Source organism: Lepidochelys kempii, chromosome 18, assembly GCF_965140265.1.
Source record: "Lepidochelys kempii isolate rLepKem1 chromosome 18, rLepKem1.hap2, whole genome shotgun sequence".
Classification (NCBI taxonomy): domain Eukaryota; kingdom Metazoa; phylum Chordata; order Testudines; family Cheloniidae; genus Lepidochelys; species Lepidochelys kempii.
The window spans coordinates 2,245,521-2,258,762 of record NC_133273.1 but is presented as its reverse complement, the minus strand read 5'-3'; the positions used below and the strand labels follow the sequence as shown (position 1 = coordinate 2,258,762).

The 13,242-nt window shown below is 51.2% G+C and overlaps 1 protein-coding gene across 4 annotated transcripts in view; it reads right to left on the bottom strand.

Annotated features, from left to right (window-relative positions):
- Positions 1-13,242, bottom strand: part of ALPL (alkaline phosphatase, biomineralization associated) — an 86,704-nt gene that overhangs the window by 10,320 nt on the left and 63,142 nt on the right. For all 4 annotated transcript variants that reach the window (XM_073316617.1, XM_073316618.1, XM_073316620.1 and 1 more), the window contains 2 exons: positions 9,950-10,093; positions 5,008-5,077 (listed from right to left, as the gene is read on the bottom strand). In XM_073316617.1, coding sequence (XP_073172718.1) covers positions 5,008-5,077; positions 9,950-10,093 — 214 coding nt within the window. The remainder of the gene's footprint in view (positions 1-5,007; positions 5,078-9,949; positions 10,094-13,242) is intronic.

Sequence of the window (13,242 nt, the reverse complement as noted above, 5' to 3'; positions counted from 1 at the left end):
CTGATCTTCAGTATGCAGATGACTGCCATCTTCGCGCACACTGAGAATGACCTTCAGTCCACACTGGATTTTCTTGCATAAGTTTACCGAAGCCTAGGGCTCTCACTTAATACTGAGAAGATTAAAGTGCTCTATCAGCCTGCTTCAAGGCCTTGCACACGACCCACCGCAAATCACCATCGAGAGTCAGACTTTGGAGACAGTTGAGCACTTTTGCTACCTCGGTAGCTAACCTTCTCAAAAACACAAAAATAGACAGTGAAATCCAGCACGGGATCCAGTGTGCAAGTGCTTCCTTTGGGAAATTGCTTCAACACGTTTTATGGATGTAATTGTGTGTGTGTGACCATACCCTGCTTCAACAGCAGCACATCACAGATGGGCCCAGAACTGTGCTTGGAGGCCAATGGGGCCTGGTACAGATCAGAGACACACATCCACATTTCTGCTGAGTCTCTGCAGTATTTTACAGGTGCACATTTTCCCTGGGACTCCGGACTTGTGCTCCCACTGTGCACTCATCCTCCATGCTCACACTGCCTGCTCATTCACTGCTGCAGCTACTTCCAGCTGCCTCTTTGCCCCCAATCCTAGCAACTGGCTCAGATGTACCAAGTCCCTGCTACATGCTGTAATTGGTGTCGCTTGGCTCCATGAGACATAACTGCTGAAAGAGAGCCAAGCAGATCCATATGGATCTGACAAGCAGAGGAGGTAGGACACGTGTTGCTGGGGTGGAGCAATTGTTGGAGGCCCACATCACACTCAGATCCTCAGGGACAGGGGCAGTGACTCTCCTGAGGAGTGTATCAGACACCTTCTTACTTTCTTACTGCAATCTGTTGCTCTGGTTACCCTCCTGCCATACTCCAGCGGACTCCAATCTGCTCCTGGTGATAATGGAGCCCGGGGGCAGCTTCGCTCTGTGTCAGGATTCCTCCCTATTGCTCCCTGCTAATGCTGGCTCTTTGCTCCACCGTGTGGCCTCTAGGGAATCCTGCCTTCTAGCCAAAAATGGGTTAACGAGATGGCCGCATGCCTTGTCTCAGTAACCAGGGAGCCAGCAGGAAATGCGTGCCCAAACACTGTATGTAAGAGTTTGTTCACGCCGACCTGTTTGGTTCCTCAGATGCAGCTCAGGAGGATGGAAGTGGCCAGAGACTGCAGCAAACACCCTGCAGATATCAAAGGCTTCAGCAGCTCCGGAGAGAGAGGGGCCTATACAGCCAGATGCTTTGCACATGTGCCATCCGGCTCTGGAGCTGATGTAGGGAGACGCCAAGGTGAGATCTCCCTGTGTCTGCATCTCCTGAGGGGCCCAAGCATTTGGAACCAGACTCAGAAAGCAAACGGAGCCGCCTGGAGAAACAGGTTCCTGGATTGGTTTTCTTATGCTCATAAAAATGGGCCAGCCATCACTGACTCCTGGGGTAAGTACTAAGACAATCTATCCGGAAGTTGGCAGAGGCATGAAGCAGGTACATGTGAACACATCCTCCACGTGTACCCGTGCACACACCTGGCCCCGTATGTACATGAACACGCACGGCACAGTGAACATCTGAAGAAACCTGCTACACCAGAATCTGTCGAGTCATGGCTGCGCAGGGACCTCCATTTTAAAAAGCAGCCTGAGCTATGGCTCCAAATGCCAGTTCTAGGAGCCCCTGAACCCACGAGGGCTGCCATGTGGACCACTGCACAGGCAGAGCGAGGAGCTGTGGGAATTGGAACCTGTGGGGAGGTGGGGGACTGCGGTTCAGGCCCATATAGAACAGCTGATGCGTCGTTGACGCTCACAGCCGACTTCATGGGGTGGAGAACTGCAGCCTTTCCCTGGAAGGCTCTCTCCACTCCACGACAGGGGCCAGCCTAGCACTGGACTGGACATTGGCAGGGCTGCAGGTTTGTCAGAGTGAAAAAACTCCCAGACAGTGACTGTCCCGTTTGTCTGACTTTTCCTCTGTTCAAGGCTCACCCCACAGTGGCAGCTCCTGTGTCCCATGGGGCTAGGCCCAGCGCCCTGTCCCTGGTACTGCGACGTGGAGCACCTCAGCCTCCATTGTGACGGGAAGGCAGTGCCAGTCAGGCAAGCCAAACAGAGCAGCCCTGCATGCCAGGTTGCAATGCCCAGAGCACAGCGCTGGGCTCAGCCCCGCAGAACCCAGGAGTCACTGCTGTGGGGCAAGTGTGGGAGGGCTCACTCTCCAGTCCTTCTCCATCCCTGGCCTCCCCTCTTACCTGGGGGTTGTGGTGCCGGGCGTGGAGGGTGCGGCTGTGGATCATCATTGCCCCCCTCAGCGGGGTGAGGAGAGGGCATTTGTTAGCAAAAATCAGAACAGTTGTGGTAAATTCAGTAACACAGCACTTTGACTGAAGTTACCGGCACTCCCCTGCGATTCTTGATAACAAATGCTGTGGCAAATCTGCAGCCCCAGCCACTAGTTTCCAAAGCCATGGTTGCTAGCACTTTGGTAGCAATGTTCTCTGAAAGAAGGGACAAGGACTCTTGCAGCCGTGCTCGCTGGGCCAGATCATCATGCCCAGGCACTCCATGGGTTGGTTTTTGAGCACACTGCGTAACCACATCAGACACAGATGCTTGTGAGGCTGCAGCTGCATTTGAAAAGTGTTTCCGACCCAGCTGTGAGCTGTAGCATAACCAAGAGGCCCAAAGGGGTTGTTTGACTCGGCAAGAGCTAGTGGCCATCCCCCTTCCTGCCACTTTCCCACTGTGCTTCTCTTGGATAACAGGAGCCCATAACAAGGAGAACACATCCCAAATTCAGATGGGAAGTGGGCCAGGTCCATAGGTTCTCCTCCACCAAATTTCAGGGAGTCAGAAGCCCCCTCCCTTTAGCTAGATGGGAATGGGTCCCTCACAAACCCCATGTTCTGATGGAACATGGTCACAGGCTGGAAGAGGTGGAGTGCCATGGCCATACAGAAGGAGCCTACTTCCTTTCAAGCCACAGGCATCCTTTGCAGACTTGCGGGTACATATTGCCCTCAATACGCATGACTGGATGTACAAACAGCAGCTATACGCACACAGTGGGAAAGGTCCTGTACAAATACTCAGCTTTTTCAGCTCCCTGCATTTTATAAAAATCAAAAAGTCCCTCCTGCCTGCAAAAGATATCTTCCCTCCAGCCCCCAATTGCTGTGTGGTTCTGCTCTGTTCCTCTCCCTCCACCCAAGGAGCAGTTGTGGGCCAGCTCCTCAGCTAGCCAGCAGCTCTGTAGCTGCAATGCATAATGCAAGGTCTCTAAGCTCTGCTTTCCCACGCTTCTGGGGTGTGACAACTGGTTTGATGTTGCCTGGGTCACAAGGCATAACACAGCATGCCACTCCACATAGAATACTGGCACTGCAGAGGTGACTTGGCTGCTAATAGGACATTAGCACCTCCTAACCATGCTGCTGCTTTCTGTCACTGTGCAGAGCCTGGAACGGGGAGCAGCAGTGAAGGAGATGTGATCTCTCCCCGCTGCATCTAGAAGTATGCTGTTGAAACAGCAGGCTAGAAGACAGGCAGACTCCAGCCACCCACCCAGGGCTGGCACTAAATGCCCTTTTCCCTGCCTCAGGGGTTGGCTCAGCACTTGGGAACAGCTAGGTTTGTGGGTATTAGGTAAGAAGATTCTTCAGTGCACACTTAGTCTTTCTGGTCAGGTGTTTTCAGTCTTTTCCAATGCTGAGGGAATCCTTCGTCCTAGTTCCCTGCGCCAGGCAAGGACCATAGAGAATAGAAGCAGAGAAACCCTAATGAGTTACAGTCCATCAGTCCCTGGCAACACAGGATACTTCCCTCTCGTTGTGGCTCTCTGCCTTTCCCCTAATGAACTCACCTCCCTTCTCCCATGTACCCTATAGTAGAAAGAGGGCCTGAGACTTGAGGCCTTGTGTCAGAGGCTTGGTACGAGGTCTCAGGCCTGAGCTAAAGTTAAGTTGTGAGCAAGAGGCACACTCAAGAGGCCCTGCTCACAGAATTTGGCAAGAACAGGGCTGATATTGCAGAAACACACATTCTTAAGAATATATACACAAGCATTCCAGAAAGGTACTAGAACACCTCAATACCAGACACATTCCCCAAAAGATAACAGGAACACACTGACCCATCCTAAAGATAAGGTCATGATAACACCATGATGGATAGAGACGTTTTGATCGAACCAACAAGTACAAGGCAATGGGTGGACATCAGAGGGTGGCACCCAGATACGTCGGAGCTGGCACATAGCTACATCAGAGGGGCAATACGTAACTTGTTTGTACTGGGGTATAAAGAGGTATCGCTGAGGCGGTGTTGGGGTCTGGACGACGGGAGAATGGAAAGTCCCGCCATTCACCGACCCAGTCCATTGTCACGAGCCTACATGGTGTTAGTGTATCATTGAGCTGGGGCATTAGCACTGTCCTTCGTCGGCAATAAACCTGACCAAGTTCCTTTGCTGAAAACGGTGTCTGGATTTAGTGGGTAGCTCAATCAGTCTGCTATCTCCGCGGACAGGGCTGGCTCTACAGTTTTTGCCGCCTTAAGCAGTGAAAAAAAACAAAAAACCCTGCCTCCGTGGATGGCAAAAGGGAAGAAGCTGCTGCCGATCGGCCACCGTGGCTGGAAGAGCTGCCGCCCCTTTCGAACTGCCACCCCAAGGACCTGCTTGGAACGCTGGGGCCTGGAGCCCACCCTGCATGCAGAGCTGAGCACACACACACAGCCGACATCTGACCATACCTCCCTTTTAGCAACAAGGGAGGGGCAGGGTGGCCTTGCCCCTTGCCACCCAACCAGAGATTTACAAAGTGCCTAAGGGAGCTAGGTGCCTAACTCCCATGGACATTCACTGGCAACCAGGTACTTAACTTGCTGAGGAGCATTCACAAATCCCACTCGGCACCCATCTGCATCTCCAGGTGCCTGAACACCCTCGTAAATCTGTCCCACAACTCACCAATTTTCACTTAGCTCCCTCGCCTCTGACCTTTGCCTTAGATACTCACCTAAGAGGAAGTCCACCTCCATCAGGTTAAGAGACAACAGGTCACTGCGATTCCAGACGTACTGGGCATTCTAAGGGAGAGCAATGGAACAGCAGCTGTTTTGTACACTTCTTTATAGAGGGGGATTAGAAATAAGAAATACATTTATCAGGGAGGGGAATTAACCACTAGAAACAATTTCCCAAGGTTTGTGGTGGTTTCTCCAACACTGGCAATTTTAAAATCAAGACTGGATGTTCTACAAGATCTGTTCTAATTCAAAACAGGAATTATTGTGGAGAATTTTTCTGGCCTTTGCTATGCAGGCAGTCAGACTAGATGATCACGGTGGCTACTTCTGCCTTTTGAATCTAGAAGCCATAGGTATTTCCCAGATATGGTATTTGCCATATGTATTGCACTCACAGAGAACATCTGCCATATATATGCATCAATAACTGCCCAGACAACTTCACAGGCATGAAAATCAGACAACTTTGCCCTCTTTAACACATTTATCTTGTATCTTAGTAAATGTATTTTATTGTGCAATGAATGTTCATCATAATGAGGATCTTAAATTCATTTAGCAACTTGGATCCCAAAGCATGTCACAAACTACAGATATTGTAAGCTCTTTAAGGTTGGACTAATCATTTTCTATTCATTTGTATGGTGCCCAGCACAACGGGGTCTTGACCTGGTTGGCCTCTTGGTGCTACTGCAGTATAAATGTTACTTAATAGACACACAGCTAAAAGCGGCATAGAAATGCAGCCACCTCTGGGGTGGAGGGCAACAGTCAAACAGAACAGTGGCATGGGGGATTTTTTGATCAAGAAGTGAAATCGGATCTTTAGTTTCTCCAGAAAATTGACTGGACCTATTCAGAGGACTCCTGTGGAAAATAAAACAAATAAAGCACCCAGCGCAGGCGCCTCAGGAGCACTCAGCGTTGGCCCAACTCTGCTCCGAGTGACAGAACTCCCCTCAGCGCCGCTGAATAAGAGGTTGGCCAAAGTGGAGCACTTTTTGAACATCCCACCCATAAAGTTTAAGCTCAGAGCAAAGTTTGGCAGCCCTAGTACAAGGCTCAGAACACACAGAGGCTTTGGGTTCAACGCACAAGATTGGGATTCAGGTTTGGATCCTACAGCACTAAAATCCCACTAGCCATTCTCACAAGGTTTTGGCCCAAAGCAGCAGAAAAATAAATGTAACAAGATTCCCAGCAGTTGAAGAGCATGAGGCTGTAGTCTCCTCAGAACTAGAAAACTGGGCCCTCTTGAGTTTGGTTCTGCCCTGGAACCAGGGGGTTGGAGCAAAGGCTAATGAGGGTTGATAGCAACAATGCCCATAGATTTGCCAGTGCTGTAGAGAGAGGGACTTCTGGTCCAGATCCTGAAACCAGATCCAGGTGGGTGGCCCCCAGTACCTGTGCTGACCATCATGTTGCTTATAGGAGCTGCCATGAGCAAACAAATCCATGTGTCTCCTTCCCTTCCACCCACATCTCAGCCTCAGACACTAAATGATGGGGAGACCCTCAAAGGTCTGAAGGTTTGTGATAAAATGAAGTGCGTTGGCGGGAGGGGGGGGGGAGAGAGGAGGAGAGCTCCCTTTTATGAACACCCAGCCAGCCAGTTGTAAAATCCCTCTTGATGTCTGTTCTCTGCTTGCTTTACCTGTACAGGGTTAACAAGCCCACAGGTAACATGAAATGAGTGGGCACCTGACCAAAAGAGCCAATGGGAAGGCTAGAACTTTTAGAATTGGGAAAGAAAACTTTCCCTTTGTTGTTCTCTGGGCTGGAGGGACATGGACCAGCAATGCTGTGTAAGGTTTGAACCAGATATGAAAAAGAAGAAATGATTTGGATAGGAAATATTTAGACAGACACAATCAGGTTTCTTTCTTATTTTGGCTTGTGGATCTCCTCTGTGCAAACCCCTGATGCTTTTGTTTGCTTGCAAGTTTTAAGCTGAACCCCCAAGAAAGCTAGTTTGGGTTCCAGGTGTATTTTTTTCCTTTTTGTTTTTTAAAAAAAATTACCTTTAAGAGCAGGATTGGATTTTTGGTGTCCTAAGAGGTTTGTGCATGTTGTTTGATTAGCTGGTAGCAACAGCTAATTTCCTTTTTCTCTTTCTCAACTCTTCCCCAGGGGGGAAGGGGTGAAAGGGCTCAAGGGTACCCCACAGGGAGGAATTCCCAAGTGTTCCTTCCTGGGTCCAAAGGTTTGGGGTTTTTTTTGCATTTGGGTGGTGGCAGTGATAACCAAGCCAAAGTCAGAGAAAAGCTGTAACCTTGGGAGTTTAATACAAGCCTGGAGCAGACAGTATTAATTTTTAGACTCCTTGCAGGCCCCCACCTTCTGCACTCGAAGTGCCAGAATGGGGATTCAGTTTTGACAAGGTTCCATTCAGTTTAGATGCTTCTCCTGTGTGCCTTGGCCTAGGGAGGCTTTGCCATGAGATATCCTGGTTTGGGCTGAGCCAGAAATACCCTGAGCTAAGCCTCTTACATAAGGCAGGTTTCAGGGCTGGTCCTGGCCAAAGCCAGTACTGAGCAGCATGGGGGAAAAGGAGACAAATGTCACCCAAACTTTGACCATCAGGCAAGGCTCCAGTTTGGGTCATGCCAAGATTCAGGCCAGCTCAACCTTCTCCAGACACAGCATGCTTTATGGCTGCTCCCACCACGCCGAGGGAAGAGAAAGTTCCTTCCGCTTGACTTCACAGAGGGATTTTAAACATGCCTGGGGCCAATCCTGCTCTCCTAGCTCTAGCCATTGCAGCCGGACTGCTAGCCCCCTTCCTCACCCAGATGCCCTCTGCTAGCCAAGATACCCCAGAAGAGTGACTGCCTGCTCCTAAATAGCCAGGCAGCACCAGTGCCACTAACATGGAACCTCCCCTTTGGGGCACAAGCAGCAGAAGAAACAGACTCCCTTTGAGTCTGAGGGAGGCCAGGATACACCAGCTGGTCTTAGTAAAACTCAAATGTTCCCAGTGGTTTATATCCCAGCTAAATCATAATCAATGGAAGAGAAAAGCAGTTTCCATTGGATAAAGAATTTTCCTTTGTTCCTTCCTCTGAGGAGTTCAGGGCTCAGGCTTGGATCAGGGAGTGAGCTGGTGTGTTTGCAGAGCTCCCTAAGGCTGCTGCAGGGCTAATTTCAAAAGGTCCCTCCAGAGGGTCTGGGGATTTTCAGAGAGTTTTCCCGCACACAATTATCATCCCTTAGACTGGAATAACCAGCCCCATTTGTCCTCTGCCGACTCCTGTTTTCACTCTCAGTGGATGCAATGTGGGCACTTAAAACTGAAGCCAGTTAGAAATCTAAATTCCATCAACATCAAAGCTGTTCAGACCACCAGGGCTCACTGCTGTCTTCAGGCATTCATCCACCATAATTTCCAGTCTCTCTCCCTCATCCCCCAGCATCCCCATCTAAGCAGGCCTGGTCTACACTAGAAAATTAAGTCCTCTTAACTACATTGCACAGAGTGTGAAAAATCCACACCCCTAAGCAATGCAGTTAAGCTGACCCAAGTCCCTGTGTGGACAGTGCTAAGTCAGTGGACGAATGTTGACCTAGCTACTGCCTCTTGGGGAGGTGGATTACCTGCACTGACGGGAGAACCCCTCCTGTCAGCATAGAGGGTCTGTGCCGCTATAGTGTTTAAGGTGTAGACAAGCTGCACACAGAGAAGTGATAGATTTTGAGACAGAGCTCTCAATCCCAGTACAGCACGTGCAGGAAATTCCAGACAACAGTTCAGAACTGGGTTTGCCACGACATCTGCTTGGGAGGCTGTATTAGGACAAAGTCGTCTTTCAGCACTGGGGATACTATCTAGTTAGGCAGTGGAGCATACAAAGAGAGGCAGGTTGGTCCAGTGGCTAGGACACTGGCTTCAGAGGCCTGGGTTCTATACCAACCTCTACTGAGTGAGCTTAGCAAGTGGCTTCACCCCCTCCCACCCTTTATTTGTCTTAGCTATTTAGTCTGCAAGCTCTTCCTGTGTGTTTGTTCAGTGGGGTCTTGACTTCAGGACTTCTGGAATATAAAACAAAACCATACAGGCATCTAGGGTCTTCTGCAAAGATTAGCTCCAAGCCTGGGTAAGAGGGGTGACTGGAAAAACTGGGTGGAAGCTGGCAACAGCCCTCTTTGTAATCAACAGCCCCGCATCGATATTCCAGCAGCAAAGATACTATGGTTCTGACAGCCACACAGATCTCTAGAGAGACAGCAAAGTGCCGATGGGACAAAGTCTCTGGCCAAGAAAGGTCAAAGGCAGCTGGGCTCATCTGTGTTACTCTAAAGAGATACCAGGTGGGTGAGGTAATAATTTTTATTGGCCCAACAAACCAGAACAAAACAATAAAACAGAAGTTGTCCAATAGAAGATCTCCCCTCACCCACCTGGCCTCTCTAATATTCTGGGACGGACACCACCACAGCAACACTGCGAACTCTAAAGAGAAGTACTTTTATGCTGAAACTCAGGAACGTTCCTTTCTTTCGTTCGTGCCCTGGGTGTCCAGATAGCAGTTTCTTAGAGCACCTTTCATCCTGAAGGACCCTCAACGGTGGGCCAGGCGCTCCCAAGCTGTAATCCTGGCTGCACTGCTGACTCACTGTATGATCCTGGGTGAGACTCAGCGCCTGTCTGCCTCGGTTTCCCCATCTGCCTCCCAGTTGATATCTGTAGGACACAGCTCCTCATTTGGATGGAAGGTGCCAGACAGAACTGTAAACACTCCCCATTCCTGGCAGGGGCTGTGGAGGTTAGTTACTGACTGAGGGTTTTGAACAAAGGAAGTGCTACATCAGCAGGATTATTTCCCTATCTTTGGACATGAGCTTGAACCAGAGATCCCCGAGTAAAGAATCTTTAAAACTGCAGCCCCTCTGGCCTTGATCCTCTCCCCAGACATCTCCCTCCCTCCCCTTTACCTTGTCTTTAGGTTTCTTATCTCTCCAGACATCAATGAGGTTTTTGCCATCCAGACGAGTGCCCCTGTACTTGTCATCATCCCGGTATTCCACATCACTGGTGTTCTTTGGGAACATGTATTTCCGGCCACCTCCCATGATCACCTAGGGCAGGGCACAAAAAAAGAACCCAGTTTCCATTCAGCCACACCAGAGTATTTCAGCGATCAAGCATGTTAACCCTTTGGTTAACCGGACACCGGTTTTCAGTTCCCTCTCTGTTCCTGTCTCAGGGTTCTGCTCTCTGTCAGTATATGGACAGAGACATGCTTGCAGTCTCACCGGGATGCAGCATAGTTTAGTGGAGGGATCAGGAGGCCAAGAACTCTTGGGATTCCAGCTCTGTGACCTGGACCAAGTCACTTCAACTCCCTGTGCATCAGTTCCCCCCCCGGTCATAATCTATAAAATGGAGCAGATGATACTGGCCTACTTCCCTGGATGGAGAGGGTAAGGTTTAATCAGTTACTGGGCTAGACCTCAGTGTAGCACCGCGATCAATTTACAGCAGCTGAGAATCTGCCCCCCTATCTGTCATACATTAATCAGAGCACCTCAGAGCCCTACTCACAGGGTCACCAGGATTAAGACGGCTGCTAAAATGCCATCCGCTGTCATGTGAATTTTACAGCCCTTGGGACTTAACACTCCTAGATGCAATTGTTGAACTAAGAACGGACACCAGCAGCTTGTCCAGTGGGCACAGGCGGGCAGAACAGGAAAATGCACCAAACCACTGTCTGCAGATTAGCTGGCAAAGGTGTGACGGCACCTAGTCTCTTTCTCCCCCATTCTTGCAAAAATCATCATTAGAGGAATGGATCATCAGCGAACCTGTCTGTCCTAGATCTGCCACAGGAAAGCAGGACCCGGGATTTTCCTGACTGGTGGGGAAGGCTGAATCACAAGCCTAGACTTTAGCCTTCTGAATATTTAAATATTTGGACTGACTGGTCTGAATGGCCCTTGTACTCAATGGGTTCCTGACATGAATGCGGAGAGACCAGCACTAGCTAACGAACCCAGTAGCCTGGCCCAGAGCATCCAGCTTACCACGACCTCTGGCTGTTGCTCACAAGACACCCAGGTCACTTACAGTGACCACAGCAGATGCTTGTTGCAAGGTGCCAGCCAGCTGTGACCTGGAAGGGGGACATGGCTCGCTGCAAGGCTTGGGCTTTATTAGAAATTATTCCTGGACTCCATGCAAAAACTCCTTGGTGGCCGCACAGAGAGCGCCGCTGGCCCGAGCAAACGCCGGCTGCAAAGCCCCATTACTGCCTCTACCAGCCAGGGCCGGGAACAGCATGTGCTGCCTGCCATTACAGTCGCCCGTTCACATCCCCGTCCCACGGGTCCCAAGGGAGGGGAGGGCATCACGTCCCCGGTGAGAGAGAGATGAAATGAGAGAGTAACAGCCAAGGAGGGGGTGGGAAAATAATTCACTGGCTTGGACACAGATCCTGGTGTCCTCCTGACAAGGGGGAGACATTCTGTAGCACCCGGTCCGGGGGGGAAGAAGTGCCCTACCCAGGATGCACAGATGCAGCTGAAAGCAGAACTGAGTGGAGTCTGTTAAAGACACTGGGTGAGAGCAGAGCCCTGGGCCAGCCCAGCTGGGTTCCACCCTCAGTCTGCCGCAGGCCTGCTGCCAGACTGGGGGCCTTGGGCAAGTCTTTAAGGGCCAGATTTGTAAAGCAAACAAGGGTACCTCTGAATCAGAGGCCAAACCCCAGCCCTGGCTCGTGGCCCTTCACTGTGCGGAGGAGACAGGCTGGATTTGGTTCTGAATTGAGTGTGAGACCCAGAGACTGAACTGTGAATTGCCTCCTGGTTCTGGGAATGGGGGGTGGGAGTCAATCATAGAATATCAGGTTTAGAAGGGACCTCAGGAGGTCATCCAGTCCCCTGGGGGAGGGAGCAACAAGCTCTGCGCACTGCCTCTGCAGCTCCCATTGGCTGGGAACTACAGCCAATAGGAGCTGCAGGGGCAGCACTTGCAGGTGCAGGTCGTATGCCGAGCCTCCTGCCCCACCACCCTCCCAGGCACCACAGGGACATGCCAGCCTCTTCCAGGAGTGACGCGAGGCCAGGGCAGGCAGGGAGCCTGCCTTAGCCCCACTATGCTGCCGACCGGGAGCCACTTGTAGTAAGCACCTCCTGGCTGGAGCCTGCACCCCAACCCCCTGCGCCAGCTCCGAGCCCCCTCCAGCACCCAAAACTCCCTCCCAGAGTAGCACCCCAATCCCCCCTCCTGGACCTCTGTGCCCAGGCTCAGCCTGGAGCCTCCTCCCACACTTCAAACCCCTTGGCTAGAGCCCACACCCCCTCCTGCACTGGTGACAGTAAGTGAGGGTGAGGGAGAGGGGATGGAGTGAGCGGGGCTAGGCCTTGGAGAAGGGGTAGGGCAAGGGTGGGGCCTCAGGGAAGGGCAAGGGTGTTTTGGTTTGTATTAGACAGTTGGCAACCCTAGCTGGCGCTGAGCAAGTCCTGCAAGCAGAGCAGAAAGGACATAAGTCTCTGGAAGTGGGGTACGGCCAGGCAGGACCCCTGCAGGGAGCCCTGCTGCAGGAGCCAGCCCCACTGCACTGGCTGGGTGGTACCAGCTAGATCAATGCCAGCTCAAGTAACGATACCAGTGAAGTCGCAAGAGCCCAGAGGGCAGCATGGGGTGACTTGGTACATCTCAAACGGCTCCCACTTGTACTCTGGAGTTCTACTGCTGTTACCCGACCTAGCCTGCGCGTCCACACACGCTGCAGTCACCCCTCCCACATGTAGTGCAGACAGACTCACAGCATGGTGTCCTCCCCCTGCACTCAACAGATGCCAACAGCATCTACACAGAGACAAAGGGCCCGAGTCTCCCCTCACTCCTGGTGAGTATCAGGCATGTTTCCATTAAATCAATGGATTCACACTGGTGTGAGAGCAGAATCAGCCCCTTGTGTTGATGTTGGAGATGGGGCCAACCCTTCCAGGGATGTGAAGGGGAACAAGAAGGGCTTCTACAGGTATGTTAGCAACAAGAAAGTGGTCAGGGAAAGTGTGGGACCCTTCGTCGATGGGGGAGGCAACCTAGTGACAGATGATGTGGAAAAAGCTGAAGTACTCAATGCTTTTTTTGCCTTGGTCTTCACAGTCAAGGTCAGCTCCCAGACTGCTGCACTGGGCAACACAGCATGGGAAGGAGATTAGCAGCCCTCAGTGGTGAAAGAACAGGTTAAGGACTATTTAGAAAAGCTGGACATGCA